A 26333-nucleotide genomic window follows, 5' to 3' on the forward strand; every position below is an offset into this window, starting at 1 on the left:
AGAAGACTTTTTGTCTGGGAACTTTGAACTAAGTCTGATGCTTTGGAGAGGTACGTTGATGTTAGGAGTAGCCAAAAATCTCATTCTGCTCTTATTACTTCATTGCATTGACGGTTTTTTTGGTTCTGTTTTTTTTTTAAAGATGACTTAACAGCTGGCAGTACATACATCTCACAAATCACAAGCAGAGAATTTCTTTTTACTGCACTGCTTCAACAGCCCAAGCACATAGATGGCTGCATTTTCCTTCTCTAAGTTGGCATTTCTTTTGCTCCTGAACAGATGCAATCACTTGAAAACTCTACACTCACCTTAGGATTCCTGCCAGACCCAGCTACATGCAAAGAAGCCAATTCCAAGCGCAACTACACCTGATAAATCAGTGTTGGCAACAACACATCATTATCCCAGTTTGGATCACAAGGGTGCCTAACTTTTGTTTCTCCAGAGAGTACTCCAAAACAAAAAAGACTTACAGAAAACAATGAAGATAACCCAGAATATCATGACAACAATCAGCTTTTTATTCTTAAAGCTACCTAAAAATAACCTTTATTAACATGGAAATGAAGTTGTCCTGGTCCAGCTATGCAAAAGTAAGGAACAGGCACTTTGTACATCATAATTAAAACACAACCAGCCGGTAAGTGTAGATCTCCTAGAAAAAACACATGAGAAACTTGTCAATCTGACTAGTACAATTTAGCAAACACATGCACAGTCCTGATACGGAATCCTCCTACTTCCAACCAATCAGACACAGCAAGCAATATGGTAGAATTATTAGTCTAAATCATGCTGTTTAAAATTCTAACTTTTTTCTAATACTCTCCAAAGTATGTATGTGCCAAATTTGAACAAAAATTTATTGCAAGACATTTGGAAAGCTAGATTAGTGACTTGTTTTTTAAAAAACCTTGAATTCTTTGAGTTTTAGTATCTGTTCTAAAGACCAAACCCACTAGGTCTGATATCAAAGTGAATACAGAAAACAGGTAAGACAGGAATGACAAGATTTTTATTGCTGTGAGCTTATTCAACTTCCCTACTCATGCTAAGGCACCTAATTTCTAATTACATTGATGGCTTTCTAAAATTTCCAATCTACGAAGGTTCTGCATACCACTCTGACACAATCTTCAGGACCAGGGTTGTAAGGAAAATAATTGAGAATTTTTAAGTCTCCACCAGGGATTCAAAAGAACAAGAAAAGACTTTACACATTGGCTCAATAATCATTAACTGTCTTTTCAGCTTACCTTTTTTACTTAGGTCAATAGCAGCTTCTAGAAGAACTTCCAATTCCCCTTTCGGCAATACAGGAACAACCCATCGAGGCCTATATTCGAAAACAAAACAAAGCCCCCCTGTATTTCAATTGTGCTTCTTAAAAATCCAAAATCCTTGCCCCTTTGTAATGCTTTCAATATAGGGTAAGAATATACATTTTTAAATGTCTTGATGAGCACTCAATTAAAATAAAAACAAAACTCCAATCTGAGCATCCTTCTCTTCACAACTCTAATCCAATAAAAAGAAGCATTTCAAGAAATCCAGTGAAACAAAGATGCAAGAATTCCGATACCACTATGAAGATATTTGCACAAATAATCTACGCCATGTGAAAAAAGCGTGAAAATACCTGTTGATCATGTCATCCAACTTTGCCAGGTCTGTGTGTGGAAATGCAGGCTCCTCATCTTCAAGCTGGGGTGGAGCGTCTCCTTGGCCCTGCTCATCAGGCGGGGTAGCTGGGGAGTTCTCATTGGAAGAATCAGGTGAAGAAGTCTAAAATTGGTATGGAAAATACTTTAAATACTGCCTGCACTTACATGCCACTTATTTTGGCATTTTTCCTTCAAACTGTGTTTGAAAGAATCACTTGAACTAAGTACATGACATCATAAAAATATAATAAAAATGTTTGCTTTCAGATTTACTAACAAAAACTAGAGCATAAAATGTGCTATATGCTTTCTATCCCAACAGTTTAAAAAGTAAGCTACTTTTCCAGTGAGGAAAGTGAGGTTTTTTGTAACAGACTACTACTTTCAGCAGACCACCTATCTATAAGGTGGAAATAGAAACTATAGGGATGCTCCAGTTTTTTACAAATCTTCTGCAGAAAAGACAACTATTTTAGGTAGAAAGACAAACTTCAGCAACAGCACAGAAGAAAATTATCATGAAAAACATTTGCTAAAAAAATTTTGCTAAAAATTAGTAACACACTACTACAGCTGGCTACTAACCAACCTCCAAGATGATGACTAGTTAAGCCCATTTTGACGGGCCATGCAAAATAAAATGCATCTTGTAGATGCATGCTTATGGGTATATAGAAATAGTACGAATTGACAATAATAAAGATTCAAATCAGAACGGCCAGATTTAGGCATACAAGGGAGGACCAAAACCGCAAGAACATTTTTCACATGTTGTACTGTGTCTGTTAATTTTCTTCACAGCACCCTGCAAGGTGCTGAGTTTTGGATTTGTGACCAAAACAGTACTGATAACACACCAGTGTTTTGGCTGTTGCCAAATAGTGCTTCCACAGATTCAAAGCCTCGTGTTTCTCACTTTGCCTCCCCAGCAGTAAGCAGGCGGGAGGTGGGCAAGAGGCTGGGAGAGGACACAACAGGGACAGCTGACCTGGACTGACCAAAGAGAGACTTCAGACCATACAATATCACACTCAGCAATAAAACAGGGTTGGGGGGGCCACACGCTTTTTACCAAGGTAGCTGTTGCCTGGGGACTAGCTGGGCACCCATCAGGTGGTGATGAGTGACTGCGTTTGCATCACTTGCTTCCCCCTACCCCTTCACTTACTAAAGTGCATGTATCTCAACCCATGCAATTTCTCACTTTACTCTTCCGATTCCCCCATCCCATGAGGCAGAGGGAGTGAGCGACAGGGTGGGGACTTACCTAGCAGCCAGGATCAGCCCACCATACATGTTACAAAGAACGATTCATTCTCAGGAAGTAACAACCGTTAAACTTTATGGTATTAAACAAATATCTTCATTTGAATTAAATGACAAAGTGTGGCTTTTCTTTTAAATGGGTTTGGCTGCACTGTTTAAAAGCACCTTTTCTACTATTTTTTCCCCAACAAAAAAGAATCATCACATTATGATGTAGTATTTGAAAGTTTTTGCTTGTCTTTAGAAAGCAGGATAACCTGTTCAACAGAAACATGCTGAGTTGTTCAGGAAGTCTAGTACAATGAACGGAGACCTAGATGAAGCTGGTCTTAAAGAGCTGATATCCACTTGTAAGCTGTTTTATCCAAAAAGTGCTTTTGCAGAACTGAGCATACACTGAACTCACAGAGTAGTTCTACCATTCTGTGGCAGATAAGTCTACAATATGGTTCTGAGGAAACTTCTGATATTATTCCAAGAAGGTTTCTTATCCAAAAGAAATGTGCTTGAAAGAACTATACCACTGCCTGAAAAAGGTGCATCTTTTGCAGTGCAGTGCTCCCCAACAGTATCTACTTTGCCAACAGCATGGCCTTCATCCCTCCAAATCTTTTTGTATTTCCAGACACACACAAAAATATACCTAACTTAGCTAGACATCTCTAGGTATATAAACACAAGTAATTCAGAAACACTATTTCTAAATAACTAACCCCCTTATTTTTAGATAACTTCATTGTTAACATCATACCTGATTCTGCTGGAGGGGAGGCTGGGACTGTCCATCAGGAGCCTGGCCCTGGCTATCATTCCCTCCTACCGGAGAGCCACGAGTCGTGGCTGTCATACTCGACACAGGGCAGATCTTTGCAATTTTGTCTGCTTATGTAGTTGTTGTAAGAGAAGAAATTATAGTCCACTTAGTAAAGTTGAAGTACCAGCATATGCTTGCCTTAAAAAGCTCCAACTCAAGAACATGCCATCTTGCAGAGACCATTGCATAACCTGAAAGAAAAAAAACCAGACAGTAAGCTATATTGACACATGCATATAAAAGTAATTCGTATCTGGAAAAGAACACTACAAAAATCTGGTTAAGAGCACAAACAGCTAAGTCTGTCATCTTTTTCACAACTCTTCTCCTGACACTGTCCAACTGCAGATGTCTGAGAGGGGCTAGAGATTGCTTCTACCTCAGCTAAGACTAATAGAGACCCTGCAGCCAAACTTCTTCTATTAGCACATGAGTATTTACCCAGGGGATTTGACCTGCATTCCCTTCTTTCAGCATGTGCCTATGAAAGCCTGGGTCCACTGGCATTTCAGGCCCACTACAAAGCCCATCACGTCCCCGCCAAGGATTTTAGTGGATTCTGTGAAGAAAATTACAACATCAGATTTATTTGGTGATCTTGTAATCATGATACACCAACAGTTCAGTAATCACTAAGTATTTCTACTTCACTGTGATTCATTTAAATACAGAAATAAAAGTTGCATTAAGTTAGAATAGCAACTCCACTCTGTACCACAGGGCACGGTATAACCACAGAAGACAAAACATAATTTTCCAGAGCAACTCAGACTTCCAAGCACTACATAAACCAACAACAATACTCAGAAAGTTCAGAAGCCAAGGAGGGTGGCAGAAGGAATCGTATGAGCTTTCAGCAAAATTCAATTCACAGTGCTAAATACCTGATTCAATCAGCAAAAACTTCGAGTTGACAAATTAGAGTGAAATTTCTGCTGTAACACTATGCATATTTGTAACTGGTTTATTATGATGTCTCATCTCAAATTAATTTTCAATGCCATCACCTTTCTCCAAGACACTTTAAAAGCCTTTCCTAAATTGTGCAAATTTGCAAGCCCAGTTACATATACAATATAAATTTTGACTGAATATGCAATTCCTCCCCTGCCCAGTCTCCAATATTAACAGCACAAAAAAATTTAGAGATTTCTAATATTGCCACTGAAATAATGTTCACTTTTGAACAAAACTGTATTCTTTGAATACAGTCAATTGTAATCCATCCCCACCCTTCAGAATTCATATTCATAGGGCTTAGTAAGCCCACTAAGTCCAGAACAAAGGCATTACCAACTCAAATTTTCTTTAGGAAGAAACTGATTTTTTAAAATGCAATTTTTAAAACTAACTTTAATTGGTGCTCTTTTTTAAATGCTCCCCTCTGAGTATTTAATTGTTTTCTATTGATGTTTAGAAAGATCACTAGGTAGAAAGTATTAGCAAGACCAAGTTTCCTGCCATATACGTAGACACACACATATATACACACACATGGTAGTCTACTGCAGTTCTATGCAGTCGGTTGCCCTGCACTACCAGATTGAGGCTTCTAGGTACTTGCATAAACCAATGAAATCAAACTTCTGCCAACTTACACTGTATTTTTTAACAGCTCTATACCAACTCCACCACCACAACAAACCTTCCTTAATCACCACCATTCTTCCTTAACAGGTCTGGTTCATAATATGGTCTCACAAAAACTTGTGCTGGCACAAGGAGTGAGGTAGCAAAGTAGCAGGAAAAGGGTGAAACAGCTCCTTTCAGCTGCAATCCTGGTTTAGGTTGGCTTAAACTGCAGAAAGATGTGACCACTGGCAGCTGCAGTTCCGCAGTAACTTACATCAAGTGCAAGCTGCTTCAGTCTTTCTTATTCCAATGCTTTTGGCTGAACTATCATGAAGTGAGCCAGTTCACAGTACTAAAGGAAAGAACAACAAAAAAAATCCCCCAATCTTAGAAAGACGGTAACTATTTTTCAGCTTCTTGAACTACCTGAACTGGTATGCTGCAAGGCCAAAGAATATTCATCCTAATGCCAGTGAGGGAGCCAGGACAAAACTGCAGCTCTCCTGTTAGACTGGCTTACTCTAGTGTGGATTTACCCTCAGATTTTGCCTCTGTGCTTAGTTGAAGGGTCTTGGCAGAGCATTCTTTTAAATTCCTTTCTGCTCAAGGAGAGTGACATAATTTAACTAGGAGATACAAGAAAACTACTATTTAAACAACCAACTTACTCAAAATCTTGTAAATTCACAGAGCAAAAATCTGTGTAACAAAACTATACAGAATTTTGTAGACACTAATAAATACAGAATATTTACATAAAGGACTAACATATCTTATTCTTCCTCTTATTGAGTGACTGTCTGCTTAAGACTCTAATCACAATACTCTATGTATACTATTTAAATTACATTCCCAGAAAATTGCATTCCAGGGCCTCCAGAGAAGTTCACTTGGCTTGGCCATGTACATAAGACAAGGCCACCTTCTTAAGTGAGTTCATCACTTCTACCCCCATCATTTGTGTGATGTCCTCAGAGATACAAAAGTAACTTCAAATTATGCTGCAGCTAACTAAAAAAACTTCATTTCCAATAAATGGTCTGATTGCTTCTTGTAGTATCTGCATAAATTGCAAGGATATCCTTTTTCAGGTATTTTCCTTCTAATTACAGAGAATACACAAACATATTTTTGTAAGCATAAATCATCATCTAATTTATGCATTTTAAACAGTATTAGAAAACAGTAATTTACCAGTCCTGTGTTCAGCTGCTGATCTAACCATTTATGTTTTCAAGAAAACATCAAACTGCATGCCCACAGAGAACACACTACTGCTTTTATCTCTCTAGAACTGATTAACCATGAAATTTCAAATTTCCATCACTTCTTTAATTCAGACTACTCAATTTCCATTTTTTAGAGTTAAAACTCACCAAGGCACAGTTTGGTTCAGCTCAAGAATAGCCCTTACACTTATCTATAATAAGATTATTGATAAACAAAGGTAAACTGATGCAGCAACACCTTGATTTTGAGTATGCAGGCAGCCCAGCAGAAGCAATTCAAACTGCCTGTACCCAGCTGAATTCTAACAGAGATTCTATATTTACTTTTATATACGTGTCATTTCTATTGTATTTGCTTTTGGATTCAGCACACTAAGTCATATTAAAAAAAATTTATCATCTTTACCCAAAGCTTTGAATGGATGTTTTCATACAGTGTCAGGATGGAGACAGATGCCTATTAAATGACAAACTAACCACTCCATTGTTAATCAAGCGATGTACCACACTCCGAAGACTGAGTCAAATGAATCCCCCCAACATTTGCTTTTGATTGTCAACTGAGCAAATTCCAATTTGCCATGCTTTTTCCATCTCCTTATGTAACCCTGATCCACCACTAAATTATAGGTGAAAGTCAGCTTTTGTTTCACCTTACTCTTTCTCATTTTAGTAACACCAGGAAGAGACAACTATAGTTTTTTTGACTCCGCACGCTCTCCATTTAGAAGACACCACCTGCTGCAAGTAGCATTCCAACAGAGCACCAGCAGACCGCACAGACGACACTGGACACAGCCATGGCACTGCCCTCTGAGAGAGGCCTCTGCTTCCAGGCTCAAGCACTCAGTATAGCTCCACATCTGAGCCCCACCTCAGCTTCCGCAGCCAGCAACTTCACGCCTGTGTGGTGGAATAGGTTAATTTTGTTTGTGGAAGAAAAGAAATCAAGCACCTTTTCAAAAGCCAGGAAAAAACCATCAGGTTCCTGGGTAAGTGCTAGATAAGAAGCAAAGGTATTTGTTACTACTCTGTTACAGGATAACATGTAACAGGAAATACAAAGGATGGCATTTTAGCATATAATGATCAAGGAATATACATAATTTTCTAATACAGTTGACTTCTAGAACAGCTTTCATCTGAGTTTCTCAAAGTTGCCTCCTCAAAAGTAACTGAAATACCCCAATAAAGAGAGTCTTTCATGATATGGAATCTCAGAAGAAAAAAAAAAAGCAAATACAAGATAACAGATGACAGCAGCAGACCTCAAAATACAATTGATTATTCACGTGTATTACCTAAGCCCTACCTAGGAACACAGACCTATTTTTCCCTTTGATTAAAGTTTTCTCGTTATATACAAGTGAGGATATCTGCCACAAAATCTACTCTGCAGCGTGAGAACGATGTATGCCAGGATACTAGTCTACTTAACATATAACAGGGCTTGCAAAAAATCAACTAGGCTAAGAAAAAATACAATTTTTTTTCTCCAGCATTATTTATAGACTTACGTTCCTATCAATGGAAGATGGGCTTTTTCATCATAAGTGCTGTACTGCAAACAAGCTTAACTGCAACAATACAAATTTTAGGTTGAAAGGTATACTTTTTTCATGTAGGATTCTGGGAACTGCCTTCTTAAAATCCTAATAAATACTGACTCATCACAAGGGTTATGACGTGATTCTAGTCTAAAAATTCTCAACTTAAGAATCTAACCTTCTACCCTATTCCTTTATTTCAATCAAAACGCCTTCTCATCTAGAAACACTTCCCCCAAATTGTAACACTGACCTAATTCAGTAGTTAGAATCTATACACACCCACACACATTTATAATTTTCTTTCTTCTCTGCGCCTTGTATCTTTCAGGAAGAAAAAATTATTTATATAATCAGAAGAGAGAACTGGTGGTCCCAGCAATTTGCTCATTAAAACTGACATGCACTAAAATTGAAATGTATTCAATGATTACTGAAAAACTTGTCATTAAGCTACTATTCAGTAGAGCAAGAAGTGTCTAACTTTCAATGTTTCAAAAATACGTGGTAAGTAGCAATCAGAGAAAAGGTTATTTCAAATAGTTTCTATTAAAAAGACAATTAATTTAGATTCCTTCTCCTAGTAAAGAAGTGAGTGTACATGGGACTCAGCCAACTGCATCAGGCTCCAACATATTATTTCAAAGCAATAAATTTCTAAGTGATACAGTAAAAGACAGATTTTGAGTAACTACAATTGCTATGAACTAAAACTGTTCTCACTGAAAAACAGGTTACTTCAAGTAACATATTTTGTTGATCTTTCCATATCATACATCTGAAATTAAGACACCTTGCAGGGTAAGTTTTTGGAATACTGGGAACATCCATGCAAATGTACAATTCTATTTGCCCTCAATATCATATGACAAAATAAAGAGGGATGTCCTGAAACATACTGCAGTTCTTTCAGGATTTTTTTTTTTTTAAACTTCAAAGCTTAGTGTTGAGAATAAGTGTAGCTAAGCTACATCTACTTAATGGTATGCGACTTCACTTCATACAGGATGTTCCTACACATACCATTTACGTAAATTTAAGCAAGCAGTAAAAGCACAGAAAGTGAACTTCCAAAAAGAAAGCATCACCACTTATTGTCAGGTCAAGGGCAAAGCAGAGGGACCACAAGTGTCAAACCCATAAATATGGTCTCAAAGGAGTCATCTAAATGCATTCAAATCTTTGAGTACCAGCATTTGATGCTGAAAAGACTGCAGAGGAATGCTGCTGAAAATGCTGGTTTTAAGCAATGATGTTTCCTCTTCCTTGAGCAACAAATATGAATATTATCTCTATTACAGACTTGCAGGTGTGACAGCCTGATCCTATTGTCTTCCGCTCATACTTTAGAGCACTGGGGAACTTATGCAAACATCTGGTTGAAAATTTAAAGTTCTGAGGACATTCGAAGATTGAAGCTTTAATCCAAATGAGATTTGGGGAAAACAAAGTTCAACAACCTCAAAGAAAGGAAAATTCCATATTTACACCCTGTGTTAAGAGAACTAAAATACTCATACACGTGGCATAATTCAAGAACAGGGATAGAAAATTCAGTATTTCTCCCATCACTATTAAAAAAAAAAAACCACAAAACCAAAACAAATCTAAAACCAAACAACTAGACGTAGAAGGTTTAATGATACAAAGAGCATTTTTTTTAAAATATGGCTCTGTTACAGCAAAACCACACAGATTATTTCATCTTTTGGGGAAAAAAAAAAAACAAACAGAAAACTTGGACAATAATACTGGTTTCTCATGTTACTGGACTTGAGACATACTGATGAAAAGCAGAATCTGACTACATTTAACTGTTCCAGGTGTAACACGCAGCCTAAGCTTTATGGTTCTCAGATTCCCTTTCCAGGTGATTAGAAGTAAAGTCTCTCCTCAGGCTTCTCTGGCTAAAGCTGCCTCCCTTCCATCAAAGTTTTTTGGTCTCGATATAAAATTCTCATTGAAATGCCAAGCTTGGAGCCCAAGAAATCCGAACCAAAGTGTATTAAACCTAAGGCTGAGAACCCAGTATGTGGCCCTGCACGTCAAGGCAACAAAACTGCATATTCAAAGCATACTAACTTCTTGTTTCCACATGGAATAACTTCCCAAAAGACTTAAAAAAAAAAAAAAAAAACCAAAACACACACACAAGGAAATCCTTTACACAACTCAAAAGACTGTCTTTCTTCAGGGCAATAATCAATGAAGGTCAGGGCCTGAAAGGGAACTGGACAGCAGCAACTAGTGCCTTTCTCTAAAAGACATTCACTTGCCAATAACTCTTGATGCATTTAACAGTTAGACAGTGTACTGCTGGTTACTTAAAGTACATGATGCTTTTTCCCAGATAATGTAACAAGAGGTCAGGTCTTCAGATCATACACTTAGTTCTAGCCACCAAACAAAAAAGTCAATTTCAGTTCCTGTTCTGAAGGAGAAGTGTTTTGCTCATGTGACAGTAAACAGAGGAGCATGCCAAAGATACAGCACCAAGACAGCAACGCCTTACATACAAAGCCAGCAAATGTTAAGACAATTAGCCACGCTCCCTTCACCAAGCTGTGGCCATGCTGCCGTGCTTTTCTGTAGGCATACGTTTCAGGCTGCTGTCATGGACAGAGAGCTGAGCAAGACTGGGCCTCTCACCCAGTACAACCATTCCTTCACTCTCAGCAGCTTCCGGTGGGAGTTACACTGGTGTGAAACTGTATCCTCAATGATATTCAATATATCTGAATGACAGAAGGAGGTGGGACATAAAATTTATAGCCCCTGCAATTTTATTATTTCAATTCTTGTTTTAAACATTTCCAAATGATTAAGAAACTACATTCAAGGTGCTGTTAAGTAGCCAGATAACGAGGGGTTTTATGCTGGGAGATGAGGATTTTCGTCACAACACTAAAACAAAGCAGACTTTCCAACTGCAGAGTGAAGTCAAGTGAATAGAAAAAGCACCAATAAATACATGTGCTATAATCTAAGAAAAGAAAACTTAGTAAGTCACTTCTATCTGGAAAATGCTAACATCAATTTTTAAAATTGCTTAAATGTTTTGAACTATGACTTTCACTCACTATGCAGCCCTTTTCTTGAATTCACAATGAACATGCAAACAAGTGGGCAAGACTTCCTTTCACCTTGCATTAAAAGAACAAGCTACAACAGGAAAAAACCTCAAAACTACAATTAAAAAAAAAAAACCCAGAAAAATCAGATCCAAGAACTTTAGTATGTACATTTGTTTCAGAGTCAGATTTAATCTCATGCTGCTAAGCAAAACAATGCTATACTTTTTTTCAATTATGCTACAGATTATTTATGCAGAAGGCTGCCCTTCTGCACCCCAGAAAAAGTGTTTTGGCAATATAGCCATTAGGATTGAGTTGATATTGTGGGTCCAACTGCAACCTCAGTCCTTTACGGGCAGCAGTAGAACACTATAAGCAAGGACAAATCATGGTTTAATGTTTACATTTACATAATTTTCTAGACTAAAGGAATGCACACATTTGCAGTTGATACTCTATCATCTATGGAGTAATTATTATTATATCATGCCTACTTATCACCACTTCAAGAAAACGGTAATTCAAAAGTTTGCACCAAAGACTGATTAAATGCTTTTGGTTCCTTATTTCTGATTATTAAATCTGTAGTTTGGTCATGGCCATATCAAATACTTCAAGCTGTTCATCCAATTCTAAAATGGATATAACAGTTACACCTCTCCAAGCTATATAGCAAAGTTCACTGTTCAGAACACTAAGAACTGTTTGGTCCTTAAAGCATCAATCCAAATGCTAGTAATTGCAAGATGTTGTGCTATTAGACTCTGTAAAAAAAAGATTTAATTTTACTTCATTTTAACAAGGGACAATTAATTTTTAATGTTACTTCATATTCAACTTGACTGCTCTGCCTTTTTGCTACAAAGGGCATTATTACTGCATGCTCAAAAGCCAATGGGAAAAATCAAAATACATTCTCAGTATTACGGGTAGCAACAAATATAGGCTTAATTTCACTTAGGTAATGAAGGCTTTTCTCGGCAAGACATGAATTTTTACAGTAAAGCACTAGGGAATAGAGGAAATGAAAAAATTTCTGAGCATTGAGGTATCAATGGCTTCCTACTAGTTGCTGAAGCACACTATAAAAGGGGAATGAAAAGCTTTGGGAATGTACAGAATGGGATGGATTATAAAGTCTGAAGGAGACAACAGATCAGACACCTAAGTTCAGACAGTAGTACTCCTCTCCGTGTTTTCTCTGCATGAGGACGTACACAATACAGCTTACAATTCTTGCCAATTAATATTCCTCATAAGAGCACACAGATGTAAACTGTATTTCTGTACTGTCACTGAAAGTTTTCTTTTTTATTAGTTATAATAATATCTAGCAATGGTTCAGAAAACAACAGGACAGTGATAGCAACAGGTTCAGTTTTCTAGTGGAATGAGTCTTTAAAGCTATTTCAGGAGAACATACAGATTTGTGTACTAATGTAGGTAGAAAATACCTCATTTTTCTTGCACTTAAAACAAAATTTAGTTTTGGATAAGCATATTGCATTATACTAACAAAACAGAATGATGTATCCCAAAATACTTCTTTTCCTTCATGCAATTAATTTAATACATGGTCTCCAAATTTGTTCTAATTCATTATCCTTATTTTTTAGCTAATTAATACATTTAGAACATCCTAGCAACCACCATATAAATCATTAAATGTTAAACAACTCAGCCTCTTCTTCCATGATATTAAGTCATATCTCTGCTCTGAATCTAAATACAAAAGATGCATCAATGTCTGTTTGGAAAAACTGTTTCCAATATTTATAATATATTAAAACAACTTATACTAAATCTTTTAAAATGAAAAAATCCAGATAAGCTGCACTCAAGAGTTTTACGATATGATCAAGAATCCAGAGAAATCTACAGACATAACTTCTACTAGATCATGAAAAACAGGATACAGTCCAAAATAGCACAGAAAGGAAGGGGGGGGAGGAGTAGGGGGAATGGAGAGAAGAAATCAAACTACCATCTCTGGACATAAACCCATTTAGTGAAACTCATAACCACTAATGCAACTTCCTACAGTCTAGTAAGACGAATTCAATATTTTTCTTTATCATAAATGTGCAAGATGTTAGAAACTACCTGAACTTCTGTACTGCATTTTTACATGCTTGTCTGATTAAATTTACAGTAAACAAAACAGGCTTAAAAAAATAATCTCCACTGATTGAAACTGGAATTATTAACACGATTTTAACAAACAGGGACAATATTTCCAGCCAAACCTTTCACGTACCAATCCTCAATCCCATACTATTCAATATTACCAGTACCATAGACAAAACTATAAAATTACTAATAAATTTTGCACATGGCACACAAGCTAATGGGGTAATAAACAATGAGAAGATATCACAGAGTAATCTGGATCATCTGATAAGCTTGGCACAATAAAATGTGCATTAACAGAGCCAAGTGTCAGATCAATCTCCTAGAAAAAAAAAGACATGCAGAAAACTTTGTATATATTGGAAAACATGACTAAAGCATGATTATTCTAGAAAAGCAACTGCATACGAACCCCACAATTGCATGTTAGTAGCAAGAATACATCTCAGGACTGTTGTCTTTTTTAACAGAAACATAGAATTTTGGTTGCAGAACTGATAAGAAATTTGAGAATTACAGCCTTTTACATCTAGGAAAAAAAATAAGTAGCAACAAAGACACCCTCCACACCAATTAGCTGCCCAAGCGAGATGAGAGTGCACCCTGAATCAAACATCTGAACTCACTACAAGACTGGCCACAGAACAGACCACCAGAGACCATCCACTTCCAAGGCAGCCTAGTTGTTCTGGGGTTTCCAACTGTTATTTATCTTATTCCCTTGCAGTAAGGGAATAAAGATGTCCTTCTAAGACTGCTATTTCTACTATCTTCAGCTTTGGGGCCTATCAAAGGAGAAAAAGAAGCGAGAAGCCAGCAGGCAAGTGCTGTACAAACTGTATTTCTAATTGACATTTTCTTTTCAAAGAAGCAATCATTGCCAAACACATAAACAAAATCAGAAAAAACAGTGAGGACTTGCCTTTTCCCTACAACTTTTGAGAAGAGCTACACAATTTTCTATATATGACATATTTCCTTTTCGGTTCTGAAGCTTGAAGTAATAGAGTAAGATACTATTTCATACTAAGAGCTTTTAAACTATAAACTTCAAGAACAGAACCAACACATCTAAAATGTGTGTTTTGTAAATCTTTGGCTAGTCATGCAAGAACATATTTCTTGGCTGTTTGAAATAACACACAGAGCTAAGACCACCAGCTGATATCACTACCAACTATATATAGCTACACTTTCAATTAAAAATAATGTCCATATACAGAAACCATCTTTAAACGTAACTTTTAAAGTGTAAATGTTAAAGAGTAATATATTCAGTAACACTATTCTTCACATGAAGTGAGAAGGGGAGGATGCTGAATGCATTCCGAGAACACCAGGTAACACTGGAGTAGAATTTCCATCCACTGCAATTCTCCCACTGAGAGGGGTTAGGAATTGTATCTTGTAACATAGGGGGAACTAAGTACCATGACACTGTTATGGTTTTGTGTGGGAAATTAAAGCAGACAGCAGATATAAAATACAGACAAAATACAGAACCTAAATGGGAAGGTCTAGGTTTAATAAGTTTGAAAAAAAAAAAATAGCAGGGTGTAAAAAAATTACAACCAGCTATGCACAGGAAAGAATACCACTAAGTCTTCAGCATCAAAAAACAAAGCCAAAAAAACACTTCAGCAAAATGCTCTTAAAAGGAGTTAAATCGTGCCAGAGAAAAAGCAGTAAACACCATTTTTACCAGTCTAGTTTTCTTGAAAGCAAGAACTCAGCAAGAAAGTCTATTCATAAAACCCAAGAAGAATACTAGCTTCTAGGAGGTAACGTTAAAACAAACAAATCAAATCTGATTTTCTTAGCATGTAACCTTTTAAGCAACTCAGCTAACATAAGAAAATGGTCTATTATATTTGGTTTTTGTGTTGAGCAGTATCCATTTTTAAAGTACTACAGCAAATTAAAACAAGGGCAAAAACTGTGTTTGTTAAAAGCTGCCAGTTTCACTTTTGTTTCATTTTGTGAGATGAATGTCATCAATACTACACTTTGCAGTAGCGTAAGCCTACTTGATTTTGATTGTGTTTGGACATTACATCATTTCACAGCAATTTTTTTCCATTTTGTTCAGATTTGCCCTAAGAAGTCTGCAATATTCACATTCAGGTTGACAAAAATAAACAAATGCTGATGCATGTACACAAAGTTTTTCTCGGAACTGCTAACTCCAGTTTGTTAACCACTTCCAGAAGCTCCTTCAATTCCATCTTTGGGAAGGGATAATCCTTTCTCCTTTCAATGATCCTATCCTTAGACTTTTAACTTCATGAAAGCTTTGAGGTTTGTATCTGATATTGTGAGGGCAGCACTGAAACCACTGATACGTATCCAGAACTTTAGTTCTGGAACTTATGCAGGAAGTTTTTATCATTACTTTCGGTTGCATTAGATTCTATAATTTCTCTCTAAATGAGGTCCTATGGTTAAGCAGAGAAGAACACTAATTCTGTAAATTCTAAAAAGCATCCACAAAATATCTCACTTCTTTTTGGGAGGCTCAAGCCCTTAATGACTGCCAAGAACCTTCATCCTCTAGCTCTGCTGACCTTTGAAACTTCCTTGAGAGTTGTGGTGTTCTTTTGCTGCAGAGCTCACAAAGATATCTCAAATTTTTCTTTTAGCACAATTTCATAGGCAGGATTGATGAAGCTGAAACTATGAACTATCTGCCACCTCCTCCTCCAATGAATAGGACAGCATATTTAAGAATATTTTTCAATTGGAAGGGACCAACAATGGTCATCTAGTCCAAGTGCATAAGAATTACAGATGACATTAACTGCAGACAAAAATCTAAAAACTTAAAGAAAAAAGTTTAAATCAAAAGCGGTCCCTTTGATCTGCTATACTAGAGCAATTTAATATAATTCACAACTTCAATTCTTCCTGAGGAACAGAGTAAAAAAAGGAAGTAACACTTCAATGTTCCATCCTTGGAAGATCCCAAACTGTACAAATGTTCAAATCATCATTTCTCATGTTCTGTGGCATCCCTAGCCTTGGTTTCCCACAGAGATAGACAAATGCATCGTGGCTTCTGTTATTTCTGATGAGGTTCATACATTCTACCAAGCTGGTAAGTGCTGAATGCCTTTTGCTACCTTCATTCTTTCTCAAGTATTTGAAGGGAAGCAGAACGGCATCTTCCGGGCTCATTCCGCTTGTGACTTTAAAACACGAAATTATTTACAGTATACCACACTTAGAGCTTTGCAAAACTCAGCACTATAAATATTTTAAATGTTGTCCAAAGCCATTCAGTCAATGAATTATGGATATCACTGCAATGTTATTTCTACATTTTACTTGCACACTGTTCTTTGTTAAATCATGCTTATATACAGCACCTGACTTATCACTGTAATGTGCAGTACCCAAAGCCACTACCACAACTATACTAGAAGACTCGTTAGAAAAAAATGAAGTTTAAAGTTAGCCTGCAAAAATCAGGCTAGCCCCTTGTGACCTTCTTCATGTATGGAGAATTTAAGGGCTTCTCTAAACTCCGTTAATTACACTCAAGATAACTATTCAAAGTCTATACTCCTAATATCCTGTGACATTATCAACATCATATAGAAATTTTCCCTCAAAGTATAAAATTAACTTATTGCTTGGTTAACTGCAAATAATTAAAGCATGACATGGCATCTAAACCAGGTACTAAGTTGGAATCATTTTACATTTTTAAATCATGACAAAATTAACTTTGTCAAATACCTAGATATTTTGAAATGCTTTAAATTCAAATACTTTAAGTATTCCCGTTATTGAACTAGCCTTAACTTTTTTCTTTTTTCTTTTTTTTTTTTAATTAAAAAAACTCTGTCTGCAGTGTGCCCAGGTGGCCAATGCAGCCAACAGCATCCTGGCTTGTAACAGAAACAGTGTGGCCAGCAGGACTAGGGAAGTGATGGTCCCCCTGTACTCGGCACTGGTGAGGCCACACCTCAAGTCCTGTGTTCAGTTTTGGGCCCCTCACTACAATAAAGACATCGAGGTGCTGGAGCGTGTCCAAAGGAGGGCAATGAAGCTGGTGAGGGGTCTAGAGCGCAAGTCTTATGAGGAGCGGCTGAGGGAACTGAGGGTGTTTAGCCTGGAGAGAAGGAGGCTGAGGGGAGACCTTATCGCTCTCTACAACTACCTGAAAGGAGGTTGTAGCCAGGTGGGTGTTGGTCTCTTCTCCCAAGTAAGAATTGACCAAACAGGAGGAAATGGTCTCAAGTTGTGCCAGGGGAGGTTTAGACTGGATGTTAGGAAAAATTTCTTCACCGAAAGGGTTGTCAATCATTGGAACAGGCTGCCCAGGGAAGTGGTTGAGTCACCATCCCTGGAGGTATTTAAAAGATGTGTAGATGTGACGCTTAGGGACATGGTTTAGTGGTGGACTTGGCAGTGCTAGGTTTCCAGCTGGTCACTGATCTTAAAGGTCTTTTCCAACCTAAATGATTCTATGATTCTGTGTAATGTTCAATCAGAAAGCACAAACTAAGCAGAGGAACTCAGACACTACCATCATCATCAAGCACAATTTAAAATGTTTCAAATATAGAAGAAAGTGATATCAGCATTAAATTCCATGTTTCAATAAGCTTCTTCATAACTGCTTAACAAACTTAGCCAAACTTCCAACTAGTTTTCAATGTACCAACTGCCTAATTCAGCCTGGAGATTTTTGTGCAGTTTCATGCTAGCTATCTGCAAGTAAACATTTTGCCGTTTCCTGTTACCTTACAACCATTTCAGTTTGAAGATACTTGCTCTGAAAAATCAAGCTTACACAAGCTCACTAGAGGTGGTGTAAGCTGATAGCTTTTTTTTTTAAAGACTGTCTGCTTTAAACGTGCTCCATTCCAACTAAACTCATACAAGCCATGTGCCTAAGCAGACTGAATGCTCAAGAAATCACTGAAAACGATCTATCTGCTCCAGAGAACTTGTGTAATAACTCTCCTTAAAAATTCTGGCCTCTCTGCAGAGAAATAAGAAGTCGCAACAGGAACAGCAGTTTTGTCTTCTGTCTTAACGCTCCTTCTGCCAACACAATGACGACTGTAGTTTGATATAAATGCAAAAAGGTAAATAGCAGAGGAAGTTGGATAGGAACAAACAAGGAAGTCCCTAGAAAGTATATTAAGAACCAACCAGGGTTGGAAACAGGAGTTATTTCCACTATACCCACTCCCCACAGAACCAGAAATTGACTTCATCGTCCCAGAAACTTAATATTCCTTTATCTGTAAAACCTATCAAAAAGCATGTCATAACCTTCTTTATTGAGAAATGCAGGAGATAACTATCAACTACTACCACATCCTAAGGACTGAGGATGGGTTTAAAAACTCTGTTGCAACTATGTCTGAAAACCAAAAAGTCATTCAGAAAAAAAAACCAACCCACCACACAAAAAACCAATCCAAAACACACGTTACTACTAAACCATTTTCAGTGCAGGGAAGTAACCGCTAAATCCTATAAACCCCTTTGCTAAAGAGCACTTCTCTTCGGTACACAAAATAAGACTATAAAGATTCTGGTTTTCAGCTAAATCCACCAACAGGCCAAGTGAATCAAGAAGAATGTCGTAACTGTTCTTTTTAGGGACAGTGCTTACACTAGCACAAAGTGACAGCGACAGAACTCTCATAAGGTAGTTTTGCCACTACAGTGCATACATGGATCTTTTCTGCTTCCATTGTCGGAACCTCAGCAATCTTATTCCCCAGTAAGAGTATTATATCCTGGTAAATTTTATAACAGAAGTTTCATTGTATTTCTGCATGTGGATAAGCCTTTGCTGAAGGTACAGCTTCACGATCTGCAACCAGGTAAGTCGGTCTTCACTGTCACAGGAAGAGAAGAAGGGTAATCTTGCTCACTTTCATCCTAACCACCTTCTCACCACTAGTATTAGCCCTTGCGTCACCACGTAGTCAGCCACCAGATGAAGAAGCCAATCCGGCTGAAAGGTAACCGGGGGGAAACAAATGACTATCATTTCAGTTCTCAGCTGCATCACATGCCATATGAACACTAACAACGGCACAAGAAACAGGCAGAATATATAACTATGGATAGAACCAACCCTTTTAGCATCAGTGCAAATCTATCATGAAATATACCCTGAAAGAGGAGGAAAAAGGAAACAGAATATGGATAATTATAGTTAGCACATACTTAGCTATGATAGCCATCAAGGTTCACACACATTACAGCAGAGATTAATCTTGACAACACAGAAATGTCATAAAGACCAAAATTTTTCTCAAGTATAATGGATATCACAGGAAAATGCACACAGAAAGCTGTTTAGTACATGATAAATGCCAGGAATGTCAGTTCATGAACAGCACAAGTTCAGTCATGAAAGAAATATTAAGTAGCTGGAGCAAGTAAGGCTAAGTGCGAGAAGTCTAAGAAGGTGAAGGCAAAAAACCGTCTTTGCCCTGGAAATTATGATAAAGCCAGTGGAATACTTAACAATGGATCACAGTGAGTCAGGAAAATTAATTTAGCAGTAACACTTTGAATAATCTGACCACAAGTACATAAATCAGTGACAAAGCTACAGCAGGTAATGTAGATGATGTAAAACACAGAAGCTGGCAGAAATTTTACTTCTGCTGACAGAAAAAAAAAGCAAAAAAAAGCCAGAGTTACAAAACTGTAAACAAAACTGCACAATTCAAATATTATCTGGAAATTTAGGTCAAAAAAAACTGGAATTAGAAATGACAAAGTATGAGTAACTGAGTACAACAGCTATATCCACTGTGACAGTCAATGTCTTACTACTTTTCAGCAAAAGAAGTTTTCACATAACAAAATTTTGTGTCTGTGAGAGAGACAGAGAGACAGAACATGCTCTCTAAATTTGTCAAAGGCTTAATTTGTCATTTTTCTCCTACAGAATTTGGGATTTTCAGAGTAATCTGGTTTCCACTGTAATTTCATTTCCATCAAACTAAAGTTCATTTCCATCAAACTAAGTCCCCTGGGTAGACAGCAACCAACTGAGGCACCAGGAAGAAAAATTGTCCATACCTTATTTGTTGTAGAAGTTAAATGATGTTTCACAAAAAAAAAAGAAACAGAACTGCAGAAGTCAAGGGGAAATCTCTGGATTGTAAGGCAGCTATATAAAACCCCCAAGAAATTAATTCTGTATGTATCTTGTTCATATACATTGCTGGAAAAATAACAGATTTTTCAGATTAACCTTTTCATCCTCCTCTCATTTTTCTGGGTAACAAGATAAAGGCAAAACTGAGAAAGAATGAGGGAGCACAACAGCAACTTAAGCCAACATAAGATGTGTCTGTAACACCAAACATCTAATAAAAATCCATTGAAAAGTTGTGAGAGGAGGTACTTTTGAAGTTTACAGCCTCTGAGCCTCAATTCTTCAATAAAACAAAAGACAATGCAAGCCTTTTAATTTACAGTAATGTGAAAAATAATAACGTTAACGTTTGGGAAACAAACAGGCTGAGAGTGAAAAGCACCTATCAAGTTTATTAACAAAGTAATAATTCTACTCAGTATGGGATTTACACAGATGTAACAAAGGCATTTACAGAGTGAATTCCAAAGACAAAATACTGAATGACAATCCAACTCAATCCATCTTCCAAACTGAAAGTGTCAAGGATGTGAGGAAGTCAATGTGAGGAAGAGTTCATAATTAAGGGGGGGGAACACTGGTTTAATGACAAGTTTAATTCTCATATTTCCCCATTTTCCACTTTCACATAAACTTAAGAGGAATCTTCTTAAATTACCCATGGCTCAAGTTACCCCTGTAACTGGTAAAATGCTTAAATACATGATGACTTGCGCATTTTTTCCAAGGCTCTTCGCATCATTTGTTTTTCACTGCACACAATTTTTAAGTAACTTCACTGAGCCATCTGATAATTCAACTGAAAAATGAAAAATTGAAGCATTTGAAAAAAATCAAGCTTTTAGTTCTGAGGAATCCACTCTGAAATACTACAAACCCCAAGTCCTGATGAAATAATATCTACTACAGCTGGGGAAAAAAGTAATACTTATATCCAAATTCAATTTGTGTTTTAGCTTGGGCAGGGGGAGATTCAAACTTTCCACCTGCACTTACCAAGCATCTGAGCAAAAATAAGGTACCTCAAACATCAACCTCCTAGGTACAAATTCAGCAAAGCAAAGAAAAAAACTCATCATATGCACCCTGTGACAAGTTGTTGTCGGTAAAGACGACACTTTCTTCCCAGCAACAAAGTCTCTCCGAAATATACACCTAATCTCACCAATTTTGGTGAAACAAAACATTAGTTACCCAGAAGCATTAGCTACACAGAAGAATGAAAGAGGAAGAAAAGTCCAAATGAAGATACCCACAAAAACAATTGGGCACTCTGCATTCATAAGTAACATTTTCAAGGAAAAATGGCACGAGAAAACACAGAATGAATTAAACAGAAGATACTCAGGAAGGAAAAGAAAAAAGGTAAATGTATAGACACTAATTTTATCAGATCAGTAGAATTTCACCACAGCATTTCTTTAAAGCAGACTAATAACACCAGACCAAGCAGGCAAGTAGGAGCAAACTACAAAAATTTAAACAAAAAAAAATCCTCATTCCTTTTTAAGAGAAAACATCTTAAAAATCATGAAAGTATCTTAAGAGAAAACAAACATTTCCAGAGCTTGTGAAAGAAGCAAATTTCTTTATGTACCAGTCTACAGAAATGTACCCCAAAAATAATGTCTTCATAATTCCTATAGATGGAAAAAACATTGCAGCTGAACTGTTTAAACATCAACAATGTTGTTAAGGCTTCTCCCCACCCGCCCCCCCTTCCTGGCACGGAAGTTCTGAGAAAATAAATTTTTCAAATAGACTAGAGAAGCTGATTATGTTAAAGAGATACAGAATAAAGAATTCTAGTGGACAACTGTCATGTGGAAGTTAAACGACATACAATGATAAACTCACATTTAAAGTAAAATTTTGCTGTTAAAATAGTTGAAAGTAGAACTAAAGGGTTAGTCTTCATTATAATGTGTGAACTACTACTATTTATCATATTTTCAGACCCATGAAGAACCACAGTGGCTCATTAACACTGCAAACCCCTGAAATTGTATTTTAGGTGTAATATAGCATAAGCACATACTTAAAAGCATGAAGCAGCGCTCACATGAGAAATTTTGATTCTCTGCTCTCAACTGTTAGTTATTTGCTGCTGGTCTAGATAATGTATAGAACTTCTACACCATCTCAATCTTTCTGTGTGATACTTGCACCTAAGTAAATATGAAGCATATAAACAGCACAGCAAGTATCAAGTACAATTTCAATTGTAGAAAGAGATGATCATCTGAAGTACCAACTAAGGATCAATCAACACTGCACATTTGAATCTCCAAATCAAACTCTCATTTTGGCTACTACTTGCCAGAAACAAAACTAAACGAACATCATGTTGGTCATTGACTATCCACATCCAGCTGCCTCCAGGCACCAAGTCCAGAAGTTGCTACTGATTCTAAATATTCATTCCATTATCAGGAAAGTGATATATGAAGAAAAAGGAAAATTCGTAACAGGATGCATTACCAAACTCTCCTTCATCTGGTCAAAAATCTTAGGATGGTGCAGATAAGTGAAAAACTTCAGCCACACACCTGCCAACCAGAGGCTGATACTGATCATATTGGGGTTTTTTGCATGGCTGAAGACACATTAAACACATTACCACTACGCTAACCTTGCTGCATCCATTGCCTCTGATGAAAATGAAGCTTTTCATTTCACTCCAAAGCTTTACATTTTATGGGGAAAAAAAAATTAAAAATCTGTTTTCCCAATCCTAAAACATGGAAGGAAAGGGAAAGGAATTAATGGCTTCTCAAATGCCATAAGGAGAATCCACGTTTTAAGTTACATATTCACTAGACACGTTACAAACTGTCAACCACAGCAATCTGGCTAAACTGCTACAAGAATAAGAACAGTAAGAATTTTCAGGCAATCTGGAAGTTATCTTCCTGTCTAATTACCAGGACTATCATGAAGAAACCTGACACAGCAAGAGAGCTATAAAGCACTTAAGAAATCTGACATTAGTACCTCACCTAGGGAAAAAAGTCAGTATATCATCTTAAAAGAATGTCCCATTGCATATCTGTATGTGCGCACGCGCATGTGTGTACATATACACACGCACAATTATAAGCAGCAAGGAAAAGCACCTGGGATTTTAAGGTCCTACTGTGATTAAGAAAGCAATGTCTGGAAGACAGGTCAAGGCATATGGAGGGCTGTGCAAAACTGGAGCCTGAAACTGTAGAACAAGTTACTGGAGTTTTCACATTCAAGCTCCAGAGAATTTATGTCACAATTTAAAAAAAAAAAAAAAAGAAAATTCTCACAGCTAAAGGATTCAGAAAAATGCATTAAAGGGAAATGTTAGAAATTACCAAATAATTAACATTTTATTTCTAAATTAGAAATATACGAAGTCTAATATAAAATACAGTTTAAAGTATAGTTTAAGCTTTTAGTTAATCACAATTTTGGTCTTTCACCAACCTATTCACCTAAAAATTAAATAAGAAAGGTGGATTTGCTTAGCTTAACTTTCACATCCATGGACTTATTCTGTTGAAACTTACTCAAAACCACACTGAATTACTTCATTGCTAAGACAGAAGAAAAATTAAACACCAAAAGATGCAAGGCTCATGTATTGAAACACCGGTATATTTTGACAACAATGTTCATTCTCATCTAATATTAGAAAAGAGAATTTTCTTCCCTTCACTGTCGACTTTCATTTCTGGACAAGAAAACTTGCATTCCACCCACAGCCAACACAGGCCTGTCACCACTGTCCCACACCACAGTGCTAGCAAGGTCACTCCCCTCCAACCAAAAAAGCCTGTCTGGTAACAGAGGGATCCTACTTGGCATACATCACTACTATTTGTTCTTTACTGAACACATTTCTAAACAATCTCCTTTTTCTTCTTTCACCATTTCAGAGCATTATAGCTAAGACCACTCTAATGGAAAACAACACCTTTTCCTCTTCCCACACCTAGTCCCGCTAAAGCTAGACAAAAAGCGGCAATTAAGTGGCTTAAGGAGCGAAGCCTATGGAATTTATAACATATATTTTCGTGTCATTGCACGTTGCTATTTAGTTGTTACAAAAAAAAAGTGTTACGTGTCTTAAATAAAGGCTCTTCTAGGGACAATTTTCTATTACTTGAGGTTTGGGTATTTTACATGAAAGCTTAACGAAAAGTTAGCCCTGAAATTCCCTCCATGTACTTTAAAATTCGGAAAAAAGGTTTCTTTGTGATAGTTCTCCATTCACAGATGTACATCTTTAAGGAATGATGCAATGTGGAATTCCCCTCCTGTGAGTGAATTCATGGCTAAATGCTAACTACCAAACAGTGTTATTTGCTAAGATGTCCATACAAAGACCTACATGCAAGAAAATCACATTTTTCTGTTGGCAGTTACATGTTTAAGGAAAACCAAATCACAAAACAGGGTTACATTCTTGATCTGCTTACAAAACCAATATGCTACAAATAAAAGTTTCCCACGATAACATTCCTGACAGCTATCCATTACTTCTAAAGCAGTCTTCATTTTAACTTCATGAAAAAAGTTGAAAATACTACCATTTGAAAAAATTACTAGATTTTAAATCTACATCCCATGAATCCTTTTTGGAGGTGTACTAACAAAAAGAAGTTAACCAAAAGCAAGTAATCACTCTCACAGTTAATACTAACCAATCCTTTAAGAAAACCATACATCAGTGTGTTTCCTTCAGAAAGCAAGCCCGTGAACATAGATGTATCAAAATGGGGTTTAATCCCAGTATTTTAATTTTTATTTGAAAACACATCAACAGCTGGCAACCAAAGAGCTTTGGTATCAAGCAGATTGAATTCAACTCTCAAATAAAATGAGTAACTAATGGTTTCTTAAAAAATGAAGCAAGTATAAAATTGACAACAGAAAATGCAAAAGGAACTGGCTGTGCTGTTAAGCTCCCTTAAGAAAAGAAAAAAAAGGCAGCAAAAATATTTTTACACTAAGTCTCAACTAGCTACTTTAAGACCTTACTTTCCTCTTCTCCTTTATTGTAAGGAAAGTTATTAATGGCTCTCATGTAACCTTACCAACACTCACTATTTTAAATAATTTTACTACACCAGGTATACAGAAAGTGCTCAAAGCACACAATGGGCTCAGGAGGACACTGTAATATCTTGGAAATGCAGAATTGACATGTTAAGGGTGCAAAGTCATGACAGAACGGCTTTCTGCCATTGTCTATCCAAGACACTAAACAAGAAGATCTAAGTCAAAATATGGTTCTGTCATGAAGTGCAGAGGGAGGCTCTGTTAACCATATTCCCCAGTCATGCTACAGCCTTAAGCATAACATAGAAAGCCAATACAAAATAACTGTTTTAAAAAGATATCTCATTACGAAATTGTAATTAATTATAACACTGTGAGAACTTTAAGATGTTCCTATATCAATAAGAAACAAAACCTACATTTAATATATGAAAAACATCACTGCATTTTTCTAACACATGAATCCAAAGCACCTCAAACTTCCCAGGCAGAAAAATTCAAGTCTCACCGCATGCAAGCATATGCTTATGAAATACCTTCTTTGCATCCTTTTCCTCTGCTATGGAAAGATTGTTTCTTGTAACTACCACTCTGCAATACAGAGGTTTACCAAATTGCTCTTCCTAAACATATCCAACTGTTTGGTGAGACCGCTAAGCAACTGACATTTGTCACTACTGGATACTGCAGAATAAGAACCTCTTCAGAAAAATGGAACAAAATAAAGATTGTGGTTAATGTTCTACACTGATGGTAAAGGGCAGGTATAGCAGTCTAGCCCAATTCTTTTTTCATTAGGTTTGTGTGAGGGAGACAGTATAAATAACAAAGCTCAGTTATGGGGGGGGGGAAGAAGTTG

The 26333-nt window shown here is 36.8% G+C and overlaps 1 protein-coding gene across 4 annotated transcripts in view; it reads right to left on the reverse strand.

The window, feature by feature from the left end:
- Nucleotides 1–26333, reverse strand: part of USP9X (ubiquitin specific peptidase 9 X-linked) — a 108090-nt gene that overhangs the window by 77257 nt on the left and 4500 nt on the right. For 3 of the 4 annotated variants that reach the window (XM_054813534.1, XM_054813532.1, XM_054813535.1), the window contains exons 2-4: nt 3685–3938; nt 1643–1788; nt 1260–1339 (exon numbers count right to left, since the gene is read on the reverse strand). In XM_054813534.1, coding sequence (XP_054669509.1) covers nt 1260–1339; nt 1643–1788; nt 3685–3780 — 322 coding nt within the window. In that variant the 5' untranslated portion in view covers nt 3781–3938. Of the gene's footprint in view, nt 1–1259; nt 1340–1642; nt 1789–3684; nt 3939–4188; nt 4307–26333 lie in introns of all 4 variants that reach the window. The other variant, XM_054813533.1, reaches the window with a different exon arrangement.

The sequence above is a fragment of the Grus americana genome, chromosome 1 (assembly GCF_028858705.1).
Source record: "Grus americana isolate bGruAme1 chromosome 1, bGruAme1.mat, whole genome shotgun sequence".
NCBI lineage: Eukaryota > Metazoa > Chordata > Aves > Gruiformes > Gruidae > Grus > Grus americana.